General features: G+C 46.9%; 1 protein-coding gene across 2 annotated transcripts; it reads left to right on the top strand.

Moving 5' to 3' along the window:
- The first annotated feature begins 2,060 nt into the window (after window positions 1–2,060).
- Window positions 2,061–21,798, top strand: LOC139238239 (zinc finger protein 239-like). 2 transcript variants are annotated; one of them, XM_070867469.1, is made up of 3 exons: window positions 2,061–2,329; window positions 2,723–3,708; window positions 18,201–21,798. In XM_070867469.1, the coding sequence occupies exon 2, from the start codon at window positions 3,070–3,072 to the stop codon at window positions 3,658–3,660; it is 591 nt and encodes a 196-aa protein (XP_070723570.1). In that variant the 5' UTR covers window positions 2,061–2,329; window positions 2,723–3,069; the 3' UTR covers window positions 3,661–3,708; window positions 18,201–21,798. The 2 variants fall into 2 exon arrangements, with proteins under 2 accessions (XP_070723570.1, XP_070723569.1); XM_070867468.1 differs by lacking the exon at window positions 18,201–21,798 and having other exon boundaries at window positions 2,723–6,775.
- The last annotated feature ends 408 nt before the right edge of the window (window positions 21,799–22,206 follow it).

Here is a 22,206-nt window from a genome sequence, read left to right as displayed (position 1 = left end):
AGGGATTATTATTTGAATGGGGAGAAATTACAACATGCTGCGGTGCAGAGGGACCTGGGGGTCCTTGTGCATGAAACTCTTTTGGAAAATTTTTCCACCCGGTTTCCCAAAAAGTTAGTTTGCAGGTGCAGCAGGTAATCAGGAAGACAAATGGAATGTTGGCCTTCATTGTGAGAGGGATGGAGTACAAAAGCAGGGAGGTCCTTCTGCAACTGTATAGGGTATTGGTGAGGCCGCACCTGGAGTACTGCGTGCAGTTTTGGTCACCTTACTTAAGGAAGGATATACTAGCTTTGGAGAGGGTACAGAGACGATTCACTAGGCTGATTCCGGAGATAATCTTATGATGATAGATTGAGTAGACTGGGTCTTTACTCGTTGGGAGTTCAGAAGGATGAGGGGTGATCTTATAGAAACATTTAAAATAATGAAAGGGATAGACAAGATAGAGGCAGAGTTGTTTCCACTGGTAGGGGAGACTAGAACTAGGGGGCACAGCCTCAAAATACGGGGGAGCCAATTTAAAATCGAGTTGAGAAGGAATTTCTTCTCCCAGAGGGTTGTGAATCTGTGGAATTCTCTGCCCAGGGAAGCAGTTGAGGCTAGCTCATTGAATGTATTCAAATCACAGATAGATAGATTTTTAACCAATAGGGAATTAAGGGTTACGGGGAGAGGGCGGGTAAGTGGAGCTGAGTCCAGGGCCAGATCAGCCATGATCTTCTTGAATGGCGGAGCAGACTCGAGGGGCTAGATGGCCTACTCCTGTTCCTAATTCTTATGTACAACAGAATTAGAGAACCTGTCCCTTTTATTGATGAATTTAAAAAAGTCTACATTAAGATCTGAGCCAGTGGTTTGTGAGACAAAGTGACTTGTCTCAATAAGGAAACAAAGACCCACTGCCTCCCCTCGGCCCCAGGCCCTGAAACTCTTTTGAGTTAACCTGCAAAACATAAAACATGTATCCGTGCCACCCGACCTGGATGACACACACAAGACATTTACAAGGCCCTTTTTTGTTTTTTTTGGGGGTTTTTTTTGGGCACTAAAATCAAATTTTCCTTTTTCCAGTGCCCCCTATAAAAGGAGAGGGGGACACTAAAAACACCGGCAATTAAAACAAATTAAACTTTAAAACGTAAAATCAAATTAAAATTTGGTTGCCGGGCGTGATGATGCACTCCAGTCCCTCCGGTGCCCACCTCTCGCGGAAGGCCGCGAGCGTACCGGTGGACAACGCGTGCTCCATCTCCAAGGACACCCTGGACCGGATGTAAGAGCGGAAGAGAGGCAGGCAGTCAGGTTGAACGACCCCCTCGACCGCCCGCTGCCTGGACCGGCTGATGGCACCCTTGGCCGTGCCCAGGAGCAGTCCAGGCCCTGAAACTCTTTTAGAGTCTACCTGCGAAAACATAAACATTAAACTGTGCCACCCGACCTGGGTGACACTCCAGACATTTACAAGGCCCATTTTTTTTTCCCCCCTTTTTTGTGTTTTTTTTTTTTGTTTTTTTTTTGTGTTTTTCTTTTTTTGGTTTTTTTTTTTGGGCACTAAAATCACAATTTTTCCCCAGTGCCCCCTATAAAAGGGAAGGGGACACTAAAAGCACCGGCAATTAAAACAAATTAACTTTAAAACGTAAAATCAAATTAAAATTTGGTTGCCGGGCGTGATGATGCACTCCAGTCCCTCCGGTGCCCACCTCTCGCGGAAGGCCGCGAGCGTACCGGTGGACACCGCGTGCTCCATCTCCAAGGACACCCTGGACCGGATGTAAGAGCGGAAGAGAGGCAGGCAGTCAGGTTGAACGACCCCCTCGACCGCCCGCTGCCTGGACCGGCTGATGGCACCCTTGGCCGTGCCCAGGAGCAGTCCAGGCCCTGAACAAGGGACTGCAGAAAGTCACTGCCCTGCGGGTCACACAATCACCAGCGCGAGTCCCGCCCCTCGAGCTGCGCGATTGGTTGGAGGACCCGCCGACAGCTCGCTCCTCCGGCCCCGCCCCACTCACTGCCTATTGGTCGCATGCTCCCGTCAATCAGGCGGCGCGCTCTCGAGGGACACGTGACCCTGGCCCGAAGCTCCGCGCAGGGCCAGGATGGGCGGACTCTCGGGTTTGAGTTTCCCTTTATTCTCTCCGCTCCTCCTCTCCCGCCCCCATCGGAGAAACTCACTGATTCCACTCTTACCGGACATCGGCCACAGCCCAGATTGTGGGCACAGGGGAGGGATTGGACCCCTGGGTGTGCCGGGAAACTTCATAATCACCCGGTGAAGGCCTCAGGCACCGAATGAAAGCCTGCAGGCCCCTGTTTGCACCGCGAGGTCAGTGGCCGCCATCTTGAGCAGGGAGGGGTCAGGGCGCATGCGCGGGCTTCTTCGTACCGGACCAGTGAGTGGGCGGGGTTTCAGGGTCCCAGTGACCAGATGAGAAAATCACTACCTCATTGATTTTATTCTCACTCTGCACGCAGTGGGTATGGAACTGAACCCAACCAGAGCAGAGGGAGGGAGGAAACTGGGGATGGAGGAAATAAATGTTGGAGGTGGTGCGATGGGTTTGGATTTCAGCACAGGGAGCAGTGAGAGTGTGTGGGATGGGGATTTACAGCTGTGGGGGAACAAGAGAGGACAGAATGTTCCATGCAAATTAGAATTGTCTATCCTCAATTTCTATCCTGCACTTCCAGTGCTGACTTTTGTAAACTCCTTTCACAGGATATTAGAAGGGGAGGATTTGCAGACGGGAAACTCGAACCAAACATAATATCAAGATCTGACAGTCACTCGATTCATCTGCATATCATCGACCTTTCAACGAGGAAGGGGAATGTCTGTCTGTTCGGTCTGTGGGAAAAGATTGCAAACATCAATGTGACTGGAAAAGCACCGAGACACACACCAGAGTGAGAGTGTTCCAGTGCACTGACTGTGGAAGGAGCTTTAACCAGTTTGAAAAAAATCATCGCACCATTCACAGCAGGGAGAAACCGTACACGTGTTCTGTGTGTGGACGCGGCTTCAACTGATCATCCAACCTGGAGAGACACAAGGACACCCACACCATGGAGAAACCATGGAAATGTGGGGACTGTGGGAAGGGATTCAAATATCCATCTACGCTGGAAACTCATCGACGCAGTCACACCGGGGAGAGGCCATTCAGCTGCCCTGTGTGTGGGAAGGGATTCACTCAGTCATCTAGCCTGTTAACACACCAACGAGCTCACACTGGGGAGACTACGTTCAACTGCTCCATGTGTGGGAAGGGATTCACTTGTTCATCCAACCTCACTGAACACCAGCGAGCTCACACTGGGGAGAGGCCGTTCACCTGCTCCATATGTGGGAAGGGGTTTGTTAAATCATCTCACCATCGGAGACACCAACAAGTTCACACTGGGGAGAGGCCGTTCATTTGCTCTGAGTGTGGGAAGGGCTTTACTCGTTATTCCACTCTGCTGACACACCAGCGAGTTCACACTGGGGAGAGGCCATTCACCTGCTCCGAGTGTGGGAAGGGATTCACTGTCTCATCCAAACTGCTGACACACCAGCGAGTTCACACTGGGGAGAGGCCATTCACCTGCTCTGAGTGTGGGAAGGGATTCACTCGTTCATCCAGCCTGCTGACACACCAGCGAGTTCACAAGTGACTGCAGGGGTTGGATTCTGTTGATATTGTTGCTGTTAATCACATCCAGGTCAGAACCCTGTTCACTCTGACAGTTGGGGTTTGTTGCTGCTGATGTAATTAATCCTTATAACTGGGCTGAAGTTTAATTTTCTGGATATCATAGAATCAATTTACAATTTATATTAATGACTTGGATGAAGGGATCGAGTGTAACGTAGCCAAATTTGCTGATGATACAAAGATAGGAGGGAAAGCAAGTTGTGAGGAAGACGCAAAGAATCTACAAGGGGATTATAGATGGGCTCAGTGAGTGGGCAAAAATTTGGCTGATGGACTATAATGTGGGAAAATGTGAGGTTATCCACTTTGGTAGGAAAAATAAAAAAGCAAATTATTTAAATGGGGAGCGATTACAAAATGCTGTAGTACAGAACGATTTGGGGGTTCTTCTACATGAAATGCAAAAAGTTAGCATCCCAGAATACTTAAGGAAGTGACCCTAGAAATAGTGGATGCATTGGTGATCATTTTCCAACAGTCTATCGGCTCTGGATCAGTTCCTATGGACTGGAGGGTAGCTAATGTAACACCACTTTTTAAAATGGGAGGGAGGGAGAAAGCGGGTAATTATAGATCGGTTAGCCTGACATCAGTAGTGGGGATAATGTTGGAATCAATCATCAAGGATGAAATAGCAGCACATTTGGAAAGCAGTGACAGGATCGGACCAAGTCAGCATGGATTTATGAAAGGGAAATCATGCTTGACGAATCTTCTGGAATTTTTTGAGGATGTAACTAGCAGAGTGGACAAGGGAGAACCAGTGGATGTGGTGTATTTGGACTTTCAAAAGGCTTTTGACAAGGTCCCACACAAGAGATTGGTGTGCAAAATTAAAGCACATGGTATTGGGGGTGATGTACTGATATGGATAGAGAACTGGTTGGCAGACAGGAAGCAGAGAGTCAGGATAAACGGGTTCTTTTCAGAATGGCAGGCAGTGACTAGTGGAGTGCCGCAGGGCTCAGTGCTGGGACCCCAGTTCTTTACAATATACATTAATGACTTAGATGAAGGAATTGAGTGTAATATCTCCAAGTTTGTGGATGACACTAAACTGGGTGGCGGTGTGAGCTGTGAGGAGGACGCTAAGAGGCTGCAGGGTGACTTAGATAGGTTAGGTGAGTGTACAAATGCATGGCAGATGCAGTATAATATGGATAAATGTGAGGTTATCCATTTTGGGGGCAAAAACACGAAGGCAGAATATTATCTGAATGATGGCAGATTAGGAAAAGGGGAGGTGCAACGAGACCTGGGTGTCATGGTTCATCAGTCACTGAAAGTGGGCATGCAGGTACAGCAGTCGGTAAAGAAAGCAAATAGTATGTTGGCCTTCATAGCTAGGGAATTTGAGTATAGGAGCAGGGAGGTCTTGCTGCAGTTGTACAGGGCCTTGGTGAGGCCTCACCTGGAATATTGTGTTCAGTTTTGGTCTCCTAATCTGAGGAAGGACGTTCCTGCTATTGAGGGAGTGCAGCGAAGGTTCACCAGACTGATTCCAGGGATGGCTGGACTGTCATATGAGGATCAACTGGGCCTTTAATCACTGGAGTTTAGAAGGGTTAGAGAGGATCTCATAGAAATGTATAAGATTCTGACGGGACTGGACAGGTTAGATGCGGGAAGAATGTTCCCGATGTTGGGGAAGTCCAGAACCAGGGGACATAGCCTTAGGATAAGGGGTAGGCCATTTAGGACTGAGATGAGGAGAAACTTCTTCACTCAGAGAGTTGTTAACCTGTGGAATTCCCTGCCGCAGAGAGTTGTTGATGCCAGTTCATTGGATATATTTAAGAGGGAGTTAGATATGTCCCTTACGGCTAAGGGAATCAAGGGGTATGGAGAAAAAGCAGGAAAGGGGTACTGAAGGAATGATCAGCCATGATCTTGTTGAACGGCGGTGCAGGCTCGAAGGGCCAAATGGCCTATTCCTGCACCTATTTTCTATGTTTCTAGGTACAGCAAGTAATCAGGAAAACAAATGGAATGATGGCCCTTATTGCAAGGGGGATGGAGTATAAAAGTAGGGAAGTCCTGCTCCAACTGTGCAGGGCGTTGGTAAGACCACACCTGGAGTACTGCGTAGAGTTTTGGTCTCCTTATTTAAGGAAAGATATACTTGCATTGGAGGCCGTTCAGAGAAGGTTCACAAGGTTGATTCCTGAGATGAAGGGATTGTCATACTCCTTGGAGTTTAGAAGAATGAGAGGCGATCGTATTGAAACATAAGATTCTGAGGAGGCTTGACAGGGTAGATGCAAAGTGGATGTTTGCCCTTAAGAGGGAATCTAGAACTATGGGCTTAGTTTCAGATTAAGGGGTTGCCCATTTAAAACAGAAACGAATTTCTTCGCAGAGGGTCGTAAATATTTGGAATTCTCTACCACAGAGAGCTGTGGAGGCTGGGTAATTGAATATATTTAAGGTGGAAATAGACAGATTTTTGAATGCTAAGGGAGTCAAGGATTATTGGGAGTGAGCGGGGAAGTGGAGTTGAGGTCAGGATCAGATCAACCATGATCTTACTGAATGGCAGAGCAGGCTCGAGGGGCCAAATGGCCTACTCCTGCTCCTATTTCTTATGTTCATAGAATGGTTATGGCACAGAAAGATGCCTCTGCTATCTGCAAGAGAACTCAGCTGGTCCCACTCCTCCACCCTTTCTCCGTAGCATTGCAATTTGTTTTTCCTTCAGATAGTTATCCAATTCCTTTTTGAAAACCACAATTGAATCTGCCTCCATCACCCTTTCAGGCAGTGCATTCCCGATCCTAACCACTGGCAGCGTAAAAAAGTTTTTCCTCATTTCGCCTTTGGTTCTTTTGCCAATTACCTTGAATCTGTCCTCTGATTCTCGACCCTTCCGCCAATGGGAACAGTTTCTATCTACTCTGTCTAGACCCCTCATGATTTTGAACACCTCTATCAAATCTCCTCTCAACCTTTGCTGCTCCAAGGAGAACAACTCCAGCTTCTCCAGTCTATCCACGTCACTGAAGACCCTCATCCCTGGAATCATTCTTGTAAATCTTTTCTGCACCCTCTGTCAAATAAATCAGCTTTGTTTCCTACATACAGTGAGTCGATTCCTTGATTTCTCCAAAAGGAAACTAATTGATGTCCTGTTACTAACTCTTCCATTTTTGAGCCTTTTCTCCTTTGTTAAAGGAAGACTTGTATTTATAAAGAGTCTTTCACCACCTCAGGATGTCCCAAAGCGCTTTACAATTAATTAAGTACCTTTTATTGCTGTCGCTGCTGTAATGTAGGAAATGCAGCAACCAATTTGCACACAGCAGGCTCCCACAAACAGCAATGTTATAATGACCAGATAATCTGTTTTAGTGATGTTGGTTGAGGGATAAATGTTAGTCAGGACACCGGGGTGAACTCCCCTTTTCTTTGAAATAACGTAATGGATCTTTTACACCCACTTGAGAGGTCAGATGGGGCCTCGGTTGAACATCTCATGTGAAAGACATACCTCTGACAGTGCAGCGCTCCCTCTGTACTGCATTGGAATGTCGGCTGAGATTTTATTCTCAAGGCTCTGGAGGTGGACTTGATCCCACAACCTACTGACTCAGAGACAAGCGTGCTACCACTGAGGCACGACTAATACCTCATTACTCTGGATTATTTCAGTTTTTTTACCGTCGGTTACTCTCATGGACAAGTCCGAGCTCCCCATACCTTCCAGAGCGCCTCTCCTAGCCTTGGGATCCAGGGAAGGTATTGGTAACATGCCCATGTACCTGCCCTGAGAGTGTTTGATCGATGGTGTAGAGGGAACTTTACTCTGTATCTAACCATTACTGCAGCAGCCCTGGGAGTGTTTGATTGGACAGTGTAGAGGGAGCTTTACTCTGTATCTAAGCCATGCTACACCTGCCCTGAGAGTGTTTAGGTTTTAGGAATTCAGTGAGTCTGTATCCACTGGATTAAACAGCAGCATGTTCCAGAGGTTCACTATTCTTTGACTTCCTGAAGCGAAAGAGGACAGAGCTCCCCAGAAGGCAGCAAGGGCCTGCCAAAGTGCTTTACCCCAGTCCCTCCCCCAGCCAAAGTGCCTTACCCCAGTCCAAGTACATGCCTCCCCCAGTTGAAGTGCCTTACCCAAGCACAAGTGCATACCTTCCCCGCCCCCCCACCCCCCACCTCCCATAGATGGGGCATTGTGTATGGATTGTTAACAGGTTTATTGGGTATGAAGTGAATACCGGCAGTGTTGTGACTTCTGGATATCATCCACTCCAACGATGTTCCTTGTAGGGAGTTGGAAGAACGTGATCCGTCTTTCCTCAGTTCCCCCTCTCCCCTCCAATCCTCCCCCCCCCCCCCCCCACCCCCCTACCAGCCTCTCTCTCTCTCTTCCCCCTCTCTCCCCCAAGCCTCTCTCACTCTCTGCCCTCCGACTCGCGCCCTCCTCCCCCTCTCCGGCCGCTGCTCGGGGCTCGCAGCTCAGCGGGAAGCCCGGTTGGCCTAGTGAGTCCTGGGCGGGGGGGGCGCGGGGAGGGAGGCGGAGAATCGGATTTAGCGAGTCGGTGAGGGAATCAGTGGAGGCTTGGGTCTCGGGTCCCGCTTCTTAGCACCACATGGACAGAATGATTCGGGGCCCGAGAGTGGACGGTGGGCGGAGTTTGACGGGGTAGGGCTTGTCGCCTATCGGTCAAAAAAGTACAGCACGGGCAGGGATGTGGGGGTGCTGGTTGGACGCCTGTCAAAGAAAAATGCAGTACAAATAGTTAGTCCCATAAAATTATGAGGGGCCTAGATAGAGTGGATAGGAAGGACCTGTTTCCCTTGGCAGAGGGGTCAACAACCTGGCAACATAGATTTAAAGTAATTCGGGGTAGGTTTAGAAGGGATATGAGGGGAACGTTCTTCACACAAATGGTAGTGGGGGTCTGGAACTCACTGCCTGAAAGGGTGGTAGAGGTAGAAACCCTCACCACAGTTCAAAAATACTTATATGAGCACTTAAAATGCAGTAACCTCCAGGGCTATGGACCAAGAGCTGGAAAGTGGGATTAGGCTGGATAGTTCTTTGTCGGTTGGCATGGACACGATGGGCTGAAATGGCCTCCTTCCGTGCTGTAAATTTCTATGACTCTATGATAAACAACCTGCCTTGTCTAGTGAAGTGATGAAGTGAAGCTTTTTGCAGAGGTACCGAAGCCAGATGTTGAATCCTACAATTTGGCTATTCCTCTCCATCGATCTGGACATGACTGGTAATAGCCCGGAGACTACCACCCTTGCACCCCTTTGCTGAAGGATATATATGAGGCTTTTGTAGGAATCCTGCAAAACAAATGGACTTCTATCCATGATATCGTAAGTTCCGATATGTAAACCTACTACAGTATCTTGACACTCACCTTTCATTAGTTCATCTACATGATCCCGGAGATCAGCTACCTTGGCCCCTGGAAAACAGAAGATTGCTCTTAACAGAGCCTTACCTTTACATAGGGTGCTGTCTGTGTGCCTGATGGTGGAGTCCCCTATGAGGATTTCCCGTTGTTTCTTGCTCTTCCTTGGCTGTTTAAACAAAATCATCTTGGACTTTGCAGCCTTCCTCTTATCTTTTCCAAGATGCTGATATGAGCATTGAGGTTCGGTGTCACTGGTGCTGACCTCACTGCCTGTTGTGTTCTCCAAATCACAAAGCGGGGCATACCTGTTCGAAGTAATGAGAGAATCCAAAGAAACTCTCCCTTTAAATAGACACAAGGACTCTCCCCCTTTAACCAGGCACAGAGACTATGTGAAACTAAGAAAGAAGCATTATTGGTCAATTAAAAGTAAACCGGATCCTGGCGCCTGTAAGTAGCGCTCCACCAGCAGAAATCCAACTGAAACCCGAATGCTGAAGCTGTTGTTGTCAGAGCCAGGTGCAGGACCAGGGGACGAGGGCCAATTTTTATTCCGGGGCACTGCATGGCGATCACGTCAGCATCACAGAGCGCAGCAAAGCGGGGTGTAATGTGTTACCGCCGTCGCAAAACTCCCGCCGAATTTAGTGGGTGACCCATGAAGCCATGATCTTATTGAATGGCGGAGCAGACTCGAGGGGCTGTATGGCCTAATCCTGCTCCTGTTTCTTATGTTCTTAAGACCTATTTCCCTTCGTAGATGGGTAAACAGCCAGGGGGCATAGATTTAAAGTAATTGGTAGGCGGTTTAGAGGGGATTTAAGAGGAAATTTCTTCACCCAGAGCATAGTGGGGGTCTGGAACTCGCCGCCTGAAAGGATGGTAGAGGCAGAAACCCTCACCACATTTAAAAATTACTTGGATGAGCACTTAAAGTGCCGTAATCTACAGGGCTACGGATCAAGAGCTGGAAAGCGGGATTAGGCTGGATAGCTTTGTCTGCCGGCGCGGAAACGGTGGACCGAAATGGCCTCCTTCCATGCTGTAAATTTCTATGATTCGATAATAAGGAGAAACAATTTTCAGTGTTAGAAGGGTCAGCAACTAGAGGAGACCAAGTTAAGGTGATTGGCAAATGTACCAGATGTTACCGTGTCCGTGCCGGCCGACAGAGAGCTATCCGCCTAATCCCACTTTCCAGCTCCTTGTACGGCACTTCAAGCGGATGTGGTGTATTTGGATTTCCAGAAAGCATTCGATAAAGTGCCACATAAAAGGTTACTGCACAAGATAAAAGTTCACGGGGTTGGTGGTAATATATTAGCATGGATTAAGGATTGACTAACTAACAGAAAACAGAGTCTAAACGGGTAATTTTCCTGTTGGCGAACAGTAACTAGTGGGGTGCCGCAGGGATCGGTGCTGGGGCCTCAACTATTTACAATCTATATTAATGACTTGGATGAAGGGACTGAGTGTAATGTAGCCAAGTTTGCTGATGATACAAAGATGGGTGGGAAAGCAAATAGTGAGGATGACACAAAAAATCTGCAAAGAATACTGACAGGCTAAGTGAGTGGACAAAAATTTGGCAGATGGAGTATAATGTGGGAAACTGTGAGGTTATCCACTTTGGCAGAAATAATAGAAAAGCAAATTATAATTTAAATGAAGAAAAATTGCAAAGTGCTGCAGTACAGAGGGACCTGGGGGTCCTTGTGCATGAAACACAAAAAGTTAGTTAACAGGTACAGCTAATAATCAGAAAGGTAAATGGAATATTGGCCTTTATTGCAAGGGGGTTGGAGTATAAAAACAGGGAAATCCTGTTACAATTGTACAGGGTATTGGTGAGACCACACCTAGAATACTGCGTACAGTTTTGGTCGTCTTATTTAAGGAGGGATATATTTGCATTGGAGGCAGTTCAGAGAAGGTTCACGCAGTTGATTCCTAAGATGGAGAGGTTGACTTATGAAGAAAGGTTGGGCCTATAGTCATTGGAGTTTAGAAGAATGAGAGGTGATCTTATTGAAACATACAAGATACTGAGGGGACTCGACAAGGTAGATGCAGAGAGGATGTTTCCACTCGTGAGGCAATCTAGAATTAGGAGGCATAGTTTAAGAATAAGGGGTCGCCCATTTAGAACTGAAATGAGGAGGAATTTCTTGTCTGATGGTAGTAAATCTGTGGAATTCTCTGCCCCAGAGAGATGTGGAGGCTGAGTCATTGAATATATTTAAGGTGAAGATCGACGGATTTTTGAACAATAAGGGAGTGAAGGGTTATGAGGAGCGGGCAAGGAAGTGGAGCTGAGCCCAAGATCAGATAAGCCATGATCTTATTAAATGGTGGAACAGGCTTGAGGGGCCAAATGGCCTACTCCTGCTCCAAATTCTTATGTTCTTAGGTTAATCCCATGAGCCCTTATCTTGTGTAATTTGATGTGGCACCTTATCGAATGTCTTTTGGAAATCCAAATATACTACATCCACTGGTTCCCCTTTATCTGCTCTGCTAGTTACATCCACAAAAAAGTTTAATAAATTTGTTAAACATGATTTCCCTTTCATAAAACCACATTGAGTCTGCCTAATCATGTTATGATTTTCTAAGTGCCCTTCCTTAACAATGGATTCTGTATTTTCCAGATGACTGTTGTCAGGCTAACTGGCCTGTAATTCCCTGTTTTCTTTCTCCTTTCTTGAATATGTTATATTTGCTACCTTCCAGTATGCTGGGACTGTTCTCGACTCTAGGGAAATTTGGAAGATCAAAACCAATGTATCCACTATCTCTGCAGCCATCTCTTTTAGAACCCTAGGAGTAGGCCATCAGGTCCAGGGGATTTGTCGGCTTTTAGTCCCATTAGTTTCTCTAGTACCGTTTCTCTACTTATATTAATTGCATTAAGTTCATCACCCTCATTAGATGCTAGGTTCCCCACTATTTTAGGTATGTTTTATATGTCTTCTACTGTAAAGATACAAAATATTTATTTAATGCTTCTGCCATTTCCTTATTGGCCATAATAATTTCTCCTGTCTCAGCCTGTAAGGGACAAACGTTTACTTTTTCTACTCTCTTCCTTTTTACATAGTTGTAGAAGCTCTTACAGTCTGCTTTTAGATTTCTGGCTAGTTTTCTCTCTTTCTATTTTTTTCCTTTTTTACCAATTTTTTGAACATCCTTTGCTGGTTTCTGAAACTCCCAATCCTCAGGTTTACTACTATTCTTTGCAATATTATAAGTTTCTTCTTTCAATCCAATGCTATCCTTAACTTCTTTAATTAGCCACGGATGGATCACTTTTCCTGAGGAGTTTGTTTCTCAATGGAATGTATTTTTGTTGAGAATTATGAAATATTTCTTTCAATGCTAGCCACTGCTTACCTTCTGCCATACCCTTTAATCTATTTTTCCAATCTACCTTAGCCAACTCACCCTTCATACCTTTTTAATTGGCTTTATTTAAGTTTCAGACTTAGGCAAATCACTCTCAAATGTAAGGGGCATACAGGATAGGTTAAATAAATCAAGACAATGTTATAACAGATACCGAGTGCTCAATACTGCAGAACCCTAAGAGGAGTATAGAAAGTGCAGAGGTGAAATTAAAAAGGAAATTCAGAAACAAAGATAGGGCATGAAAAGATATTGGCAATTAAAATCAAGGAAAACCCAAAGTTGTTTTATAAATACATTAAGAGTAAAAAGATACCTAAAGAAAGAGTAGGGCCGATTAGGGATCATAAAGCAAACCTGTGTGTGGAGGCAGAAGATGTGGGTATGGTTCGTAATGAATACTTTGTGTCTGTTTTCACAAAAGAGAGGGACGATGTGGACATTGCAATGAGTGTGAAATATTAGCTGAAATAAACATAGTGAGAGAGGAAGTATTAAGGGGTTTAACATCTTTGAAAGTAAATAAATCCCCAGGCCCAGATGAAATGTATCCCAGGTTGTTGAGAAGCAAAAGAGGTAATAGCAGAGGCTCTGCTCATCATTTTCCAATCCTCTCTGGCAACATCATCATCATCATCATAGACAGTGCCTCGAAATCGAGGAAGACTTGCTTCCACTCTAAAAGTGAGTTCTTAGGTGACTGAACAGTCCAATATGGAAATTACAGTCTCTGTCACAGTTGGGACAGACAGTCGTTGAAGGAAAGGGTGGGTGGGGAGTCTGGGTTGCCACACGCTACTTCTGCTGCCTGCGCTTGATTTCTGCAAGCTCTCGGCGACGAGACTCGAGGTGCTCAGCGCCCTCCCGGATGCTCTTCCTCCACTTAGAGCGGTCTTTGGCCAGGGACTCCCAGGTGTCGGTGGGGATGTTGCATTTTATCAAGGAGGCTTTGAGGGTGTCCTTGAAATGTTTCCTCTGCCCACCTGGGACTTGCTTCCATGTAGGAGTTCCGAGTAGAGCGCTTGCTTTGGGAGTCTTGGGTCAGGCATGCGAACAATGTGGCCCGTCCAACGGAGCTGGTCGAATGTGGTCAGTGCTTCAATACTGGAGATGTTGGCCTGATCGAGGACACTAACGTTGGTGCATCTGTCCTCCCAGGGGATTTGCAGGATCTTGCGGAGACATCGTTGGTGGTATTTCTCCAGCAATTTGAGGTGTCCACTGTATTTGGTCCATGTCTCTGAGCCATACAGCAGGGTGGGTATCACTACAGCCCTGTAGACCATAAGCTTTGTGTCAGATTTGTGGGCCTGATCTTCGAACACTCTCTTCCTCAGGTGGCCGAAGGCTGCGCTGGTCCACTGGAGGTAGTGTTGAACCTCGTCATCGATGTCTGCCCTTGCTGATAATAGGCTCCCTAGATATGGAAAGTGGTCCACATTGTCCAGGACTTTGCCGTGGATCTTGATGACTGAGGGGCAGTAATGTGTGGCAGGGTCAGGTTGGTGGAGGACCTTTGTCTTACGGATGTTTAGTGTAAGGCCCATGCTTTTGTACGCCTTGGTGAAGATGTTGACTATGACTTGGAGTTCAGCCTCTGTCCGTAGACGCAAGCATCATCCGCATACTGTAACTCAACGACAGAGGATGGGATTGTCTTGGATCTGGCCTGGAGTCGATGAAGGTTGAACAGGTTCCCACTGGTTCTGTAATTTAGTTCCACTCCAGCGGGGAGTTTGTTGAGAGTGAGATGGAGCATTGTAGTGAGGAAGATTGAGAAGAGGGTTGGCGCAATGACGCAGCCTTGCTTTACCCCGATGCGGATGTGGATTGGGTCTGTGGTGGATCCATTGGTTAGGATCATGACTTGCATGTCATCATGGAGCGGGCGGAGGCTGGCGACAAACTTTTGGGGAAGCCGATATAGAGGCGGACGCTCCATAGTCCCTCACGGTTAACAGTGTCAAAGGCCAAAGGTCAAAGAAGGCCATGTACAAGGGTTGGTGCTGTTCCCTGCATTTCTCTTCCAGTTGTCGCACCGAAAAGATCATGTCCGTTGTAGAATGGACAAGGGAGAACCAGTGGATGTGTTGTGCATTTGGACTTTCAAAAGGCTTTTGGCAAGGTCCCACACAAGAGATTGGTGTGCAAAATTAAAGCACATGGTATTGGGGATAATGTATTGATGTGGATAGAGAACTGGTTGGCAGACAGGAAGCAGAAAGTCGGGATAAACGTGTTCTTTTCAGAATGGCAGGCAGTGACTAGTGGGGTGCCATAGGGCTCAGTGTTGGGATCCCAGCTATTTACAATATACATTAATGATTTTAGATGAAGGAATTGAGTGCAATATCTCCAAGTTTGCAGATGACAATAAGCTGTGTGGTGGTCTGAGCTGTGAGGAGGACGCTAAGAGGCTGCAGGGTGATTTGGACAGGTTAGGTGAGTGGGCAAATGCATGGCAGATGCAGTATAATGTAGATAAATGTGAGGTTATCCACTTTGTTGGAAAAAACACGAAGGCAGAATATTATCTGAATGGCGGCAGATTAGGAAAAGGGGAGGTGCAACGAGACCTGAGTGTCATGAGACATCAGTCATTGAAGGTAGGCATGCAGGTACAGCAGGCGGTGAAGAAGGCAAATGGTATGTTGGCCTTCATAGCTAGGGGATTTGAGTATGGGAGCAGGGAGGTCTTACTGCAGTTGTACAGGGCCTTGGTGAGGCCTCACCTGGAATATTGTGTTCAGTTTTGGTCTCCTAATCTGAGGAAGGACATTCTTGCTATTGAGGGAGTGCAGCGAAGATTCACCAGACTGATTCCTGGGATGGCAGGACTGACACATGAGGAGAGACTGGATCGACTAGGCTTATATTCATTGGAATTAAGAAGAAAGAGAGGGACCTCATAGAAACATATAAAATTCTGACGGGGTTATACAGGTTAGATGCAGGAAGAATGTTCCGGATGTTGGGGAAGTCCAAAACCAGGGGTCACAGTCTAAGGATAAGGGGTAAACCATTTAGGACCGAGATGAGGAGAAACTTCTTCACTCAGAAAATTGTGAACCTGTGGAATTCTCTACCACAGAAAGTTGTTGAGGCCAGTTTGTTGGATAATTTCAAAAGGGAGTTAGATGTGGCAATTACGGCTAAAGGGATCAAGGGGTATGGAGAGAAAGCAGGAATGGTGTACTGAAGTTGCATGATCAGCCATGATCATATTGAATGGTGGTGCAGGCACAAAGGGTCGAATGGCCTACTCCTGCACCTATTTTTTATATTTCTATGTTTCTATGATAGGCTGGAATTGTTTTCTTTGGAATAGAGGAGGCTGGGGAGAGACCTAATTGAGGTGTATAAAATTATGAAGGGCCTAGATTGAGTGGATAGGAAGGAGTAATTTCCCTTAGCAGAGGGGTCAATAACAGAGTGACTATTTTTATTATCCTTTTTCTGTCTTTCTGCACCTGCGTCCTCTGGATGCCACCCCCGACGCCTCCCAACTGGAAGTGGGGCACCGAAGCGGATGTGGGGCCCCGCAATTGACCACATCGTTCCTCCGAGCCTGTGGGTGGGGCAGTGAGAGGCGGTGGGTGGGGGAGAAAGAATCGGTAGCAGAGAGGGAGAGACACACATGGGGGGGGGGCGCGGGAGGAGAGAGACACATGCGGGGGGGAGAGAGAGAAAGACGTGGGGGGGCGGGGGGGAAGACAGAGGGGAAGTGGGAGAGGGAACTCAGAGAAGATGGATCACGTTCTTCCAACACCCTTTACACCCACACCCGATTTCTCGGAAAGCTTGATGCATATGTTGCAAGGGACATAGTTAGAGTGGATGAAATCCAGAAGTCACCACACTGTCACTATTCACTTCATACCCAATAAACATGTTAACAATTCGTGACCCACACACAATGCCCCATCTGTGGAGGAGTGGGGGAGGGTAAGATAATGCACTTGCACTGGGGTAAGGGACTTCAGCTGGAACTTGGGAGGCTTTTGATGGGTTGGTGGAGATCTATCATATCTGGCTTCTGAAGTCAGAATGGATTGAAATAAACTTTGCAAAGTCAGGCAGAAATTGGGCTTGGTGGTTCCAGTTACACATTCCAGAGAAACTTCAGGGTGTGGCTTATCCTCTCAGGGGACCAATCAGTGATCAGGTCATGTGATAATAGAGAGTCAATCAGAGACAATGCAGCCATTTTGATAGTACAAATGAACACGTCTGGTCAATAACCAGAGGGGCATAGATTTAAAGTAATTAGTAGAAGGCTCAGACCAAGAACTAGAAAGTGGGATTAGTCAGGCACAGACACGATGGGCCTCCTTTTGTGCTGTAAATTTCTATGATCCTGTACTTGCAGTGATGACTTTTATAAATTTTGAGGATAGGTTGCACAGACTAGGCTTGTATTCCCTTGAATATAGACGATTAAGGGGTGATCTAATTGAGGTGTTTAAGATGATTAAAGGAGTTGATAGGGTGGATAGAGAGAAACTATTTCCTCTGGTGAAGGAGTCCACAACAAGGGGACAGAATGTTAAAATTAGAGCTCGGCCGTTCAGAGGTGATATCACATAAATGCTGAGAGGCTGTTTCTCTTGGCTCAATAGTCTAGAACTAGGGGTGATAGTCTCAGGATAAGGGGTCGGTCATTTAGGACTGAGATGAGGAGAGATTTCTTCACTCAGAGGGTGGTGAATCTTTGGAATTCTCTATCCCAGAGGACTATGGATGCTGAGTCGTTGAGTATATTCAGGGCTGAGATAGATAACTGGACACTAAAAGAATCAAGGGATACAGGGATAGTGTGGAAAAGTGGAGCTGAAGCACAAGATCAGTCTTCATCTTTCTAAATGGCGGAGCAGGCTCGAGGGGCTGTATGGCCTACTCCTCCTATTTCTTATGTTCTTACAGGGTAGTGGAAATCTGGAACCCTGTCCCCCATAAAATTGAGGCTGGGGGTCAATTGAATATTCCAAAACTGAGATTGATAGATTCTTCTTGGGCAAGGGTAAAAAGACTGATGCAACCAAGGCAGGTGGACGGAGCTAAGCTACTGATCAGCCACGATCTAATTGAATGAGGGAACAGGCTCAAGGGGCAGAATGGTGCATTCCTGTTCCTATGTTCCTACTTACAGTGATGACTTTTGTGAACAGCTTTTACAGGGAATTAGAAGGGGAGGATGTGCAGAAGGGATTAAACTTGGCCCCTCCTATTCCTTTGACTCATTCGCACTGGGTGGTGCCTTTACCCACTGAGCCATTGGGAGGAGGGTCCAGTGACTCTGCTGGAAAATGCATGTGTGAGGCATCAGGTGAGGATCGTGGAATAGTCTGTCGACACTCGCTGTCGAGGATCACACATGGAGATTGGGCACATGGGTCACATATTGGAGAGAAACTGGTGAGTGTAGAACTGAACCCAGCCAGAGTCAGCACCTTCGGGGGAGGAGAGGGAGGGGAACCAGTGAGTGTAGAACTGAACCCAGCCAGTCAGCACCTTCAGCGAGAAGGAAAAAATGTTGGAGATGGTATAATGGGTTTGGATTTCAGCATAGGGAGTAGGGATAGTGTGTGGGATGGGAATTTAAAGCTGTGGGGAAACCAGAGAGGAATATGTGTACCATAGAAACTAGAATTGTCTGTTCTGCATTTCTATCCTCTCTTACAGTGTTGACTTTTGTAAACTCCTTTCACAGGGTATTAGAATGGGAGGATTTGCAGACGGGAAACCTGAACCAAAGATTCATCAGGACCTGAATATCATCGGCCTTTGACTGCGGAAGGAGAAATGTTTGTCTGTTCTGACTGTGGGAAAAGATTTCAAACATTAATGTGACTGGAAAAGCACCGAGGCGCACACACACACCCGAGTGAGAGTGTTCCAGTGCACTGACTGAGGAAAGAGCATTAACCAGTAACACAGCCTGAAAAAACATTGCACCATTCACAGTGGGGAGAAACCGTACACGTGTTGTGTGTGTGTGGACGAGGCTTCAACTGATCATCCAACCTGGAGAAACACCAGGACACCCGCACCATGGAGAAACCGTGGAAATGTGAGGACTGTGGGAAGGGATTCAGTTCCCCGTCCCAACTGGAAATTCATCGATGCAATCACACTGGGGAGAGGCCGTTCACCTGCTCTCTGTGTGGGAAGGGATTCACTCAGTCATCCCACCTCACTGAACATCAGCGGGTTCACACTGGGGAGAGGCCGTTTGTCTGCTTTGTGTTATGGTGAAGGGCATTGGTAGCCGACTGAGGGCATCAGCAAAGTTCTCAGTGCCTGGTCTGTGGCGGATTACATAGTCCTATGCAGATAACGTTAGTGCCCATCTTTGGATGCGGGACAAAGCATTGGTGTTAATACCTTTGCTTTCTGAGAACAACGAAATGCGCGGCTTGTGGATGGTTTCGAACTCGAATTGGAGTCCAAATAGGTATTAGTGCTTTTTTTTTACCCTGTATACGCATGCTAATGCTTCTTTCTCAACCATACTGTAGGCTCTTTAAACCTTAGATAAGCTTCTGGACGTATATGCAACCGGTTGCAGTTTGCCTGACACATTGGCTTGCTGTAACACACAACCAACCCCGTACGAAGATGCATCACAAGCTAGTACTAAACGTTTACACGGGTCATATAATACCAGTAACTTGTTAGAACATAGCAGGTTTCTGGCCTTGTTAAAGACTGTCTCTTGAGATTTACCCCAAACCCAGTTGTCACCCTTACATAGCAATAAATGCAAAGGCTCCAGCAAAGTGCTCAACCCCATATAAAGTTACCAAAATAGTTGAGGAGTCCCAGAAACGAACGCAGCTCCGTTATATTCTGTGGTCTGGATGCATTCTTGATGGCCTCCGTCTTGGAGTCCGTGGGTCTGATGCCATCCGCCACAATCTTTCTCCCCAGAAATTTGACCTCTCGCGTCAGGAAAACACACTTGGAGCGTTTCAGCCTGAGTCCCACTCTGTCCAGTCATTTTAGAACCTCTTCCAGTTTGTGCAAGTGTTCGGTGGCGTTGCGGCCAGTGATCAAGATGTCGTCTTGAAACATCACGGTGCGCGGAACTGAATTCAGCAGACTCTCCATGTTCCTCTGGAAGATGGCCAAAGCCGAGCGAATCCCAAAGGAATGTGAGAGTTGATGCACGTCAATTTTTTCGAAGATTCAGCCAGTTCCTGTGTCATGTAAGCAGAGGTTAGATCCAGCTTGGTGAACGACTTCCCCCCTGCTAGTGTTGCGAACAGGTCATCCGCTTTGGGTAGTGGGTACTGGTCCTATAACGAGACTCTGTTGATCATTACCTTGTAGTCCCCGCAGATCCTGACCGTCCCATCACTTTACAACACCGGAATAATTGGACTGGCCCACTCGTTGAACTCGACTGGCGATATGATCCCCTCTCATTGAAGTCTGTCCAGCTCTATCTCGACTTTCTCTCGCATCATGTATGGAACCGCTCGGGCCTTGTGATGAACGGGTCATGCATCAGGGACTAGATGGATCGGCACTCTGGTGCCTGTGAAGTTGCCGATGCCTGGCTCGAATAACGACGGGAATTTGTTTAGCACTTGGGCGTACAAGGCATCATCCACCGAAGATAGTGCTTTGATGTCGTCCCAGTTCCATCGAATCTTTCCTAGCCAGCTTCTGCCGAACAGCGGTGGGCCATCATCTGGTACAATCCATAGTAGTAAATCATGCACAGCTCTATCGTACGATACCTTCACTACCACACTGCCAATGGTTGGTATGAGCTCTTGGTGTAAGTGCGCAGCTTGGTGTGGATCGGGCTTAGTTTTGGCCTTTGTGCCTTGTTGCCCCACAGTTTCTCAAAAGCCTTCTGGCTCATAATTGACTAACTCGCCCCCGTGTCCAATTCCATGGAAACTGGAATGCCGTTTAATTTGACTTTTAACATTATCGGAGGGCTTTTGATGGTGAAGGTGTGTACCCCATATGCTTACTCTTCAGCCTCGGTTTGAGTTGCCTCTCTTACTCGTTCTGCATGATCCGCGCCGGATCGGTCATCTTCTGCCAACTCTGCCACGTGGTGAGTCGCAGCACGTCTGCACATTCGCTGGAGGTGCCCCATTGTTCCATAGCCCTTGCACACATAGTGCTTGAATCGACATTGATGGGCTCGATGATTACCCCCGCAGCACCAACATGGTGTTAATGGATTCGCATTCATGCCCCACAGCGGACTCTGATGGTGCGTATAAAAGCGATACCTGGCCATCAAGATGCTCTCCTTCGGCTTGAGGTGTTCCCGAAACAGCATGTACAACTCTTCATATGTCTTCTCCGTTGATTTCATCGGTGCTAGCAGATTTTTGATGAGGCCATATATCGTGGACCCGCAAACGGTGAGGAGAATCGCCCTGCGCTTGACCGCGGTTTCTTCCTTATTCAGCTCTTTGGCCACGAAGTACTGATCAAGACGCTCAACGAAGGCTTCCCAATCATCACCCTCAACAAATCTCTCAAGAATACCATCGGTAGCCATAACCGCGTGAAAGTTCGTGATCTGTAACTTGTTGCCAATTGTTATGTTCAGAATAACTCCACAAGACTGTATATTGTAAGCTGAAACTGTTGTGACCTTGGTCTCTTTAATGTAACTCCAGAGTGAGGAAGCAGCATGGTAGACTGCCTTTTATACCTGCTTGCCCAGGGTGTGCAGGTGACCTTGGGTCTCCCACAGGTGCGCCCCCTGGTGGAAAATCTTACACATTGGTAATGTTTACATACATAACACTTTGTGTGGGAAAGGATTCATTAAATCATATCACCATCTGAGACACCTGCTTATCATACTGAAGAGAGGCCGTTTACCTGCTCTGTGTGTGGGAAGGGATTCACAAATTCAAACCAACTTCTGGCTCACCAGCGTATTCATACTGAAAAGAAGCTGTTTACCTGCTGTGAGTGTGGGAAGGGCTTCACTTATTCATCCAACCGCACTGCACACCAAGTTGTTCACGCCAATAAGAGACCGTTTAAATGTTCTGACTGTTCGAAGAGCTTTAAAAGCAGAAGTGAACTGAGGAAACACCAACGCACTCACGCTGGGGAGAGGCCATTCACTTGCTCCGTGTAGGGGAAGGGATTCACTGACTCATCCATCCTGCTGAAACACCAGCGAGTTCACAAGTGACTGCAGGGTTTGGATTCTGCTATTATTCACATCCAGGACTGAACCATGTTCATTCTGACAATTGGCGTTTGTTTCCCCTATAACTGGGCTGGAGTTTAATTTTCTGGATATCTGACAAATAAATAACTTTTGGTTCAAACACACAGTGTGTCGATTCCTTGATTTCTCCAAGATAAAAGGAGACTAATTATTGTCCTGTTACTGACTGTTCCTTTTTTGGAACTTTTCTCCTTCACACCACCCCAAAGTGCTTTACAGCCAATGAAGTACAACAACATCAAAGTACTTTGAAGCGCATTCACTGTTGCAATGTAGGAAATGCGGCAGCCAATTTGCACACAGCATGCTGCCACGAACAGCAATGTGATACTGGCCAAATAATCTGTTTTAGTGATATTGGTTGAGGGCTGATGGGGCCTCGGTTGAGCGATTCATCCAAAAGATGGCAACACTGACTGCAGCAATCCCTCAGTACTGCATCTCTACGGGGTGGACTTGAACCCCCAACCTACTGACTCAGAGACGAAACTGCTAA

The sequence above is a fragment of the Pristiophorus japonicus genome, chromosome 2 (assembly GCF_044704955.1).
Source record: "Pristiophorus japonicus isolate sPriJap1 chromosome 2, sPriJap1.hap1, whole genome shotgun sequence".
NCBI classification, from domain to species: domain Eukaryota; kingdom Metazoa; phylum Chordata; class Chondrichthyes; family Pristiophoridae; genus Pristiophorus; species Pristiophorus japonicus.
Note: the sequence above shows the minus strand (reverse complement) of the source record. Positions and strands in the feature narration are given on the sequence as shown.

What these genes read in the sequence shown, in the direction of transcription:
- LOC139238239 (XM_070867469.1), top strand. Translation starts at nt 3,070, where the DNA reads ATGGAGAAACCATGGAAATGTGGGGACTGTGGGAAGGGATTCAAATAT.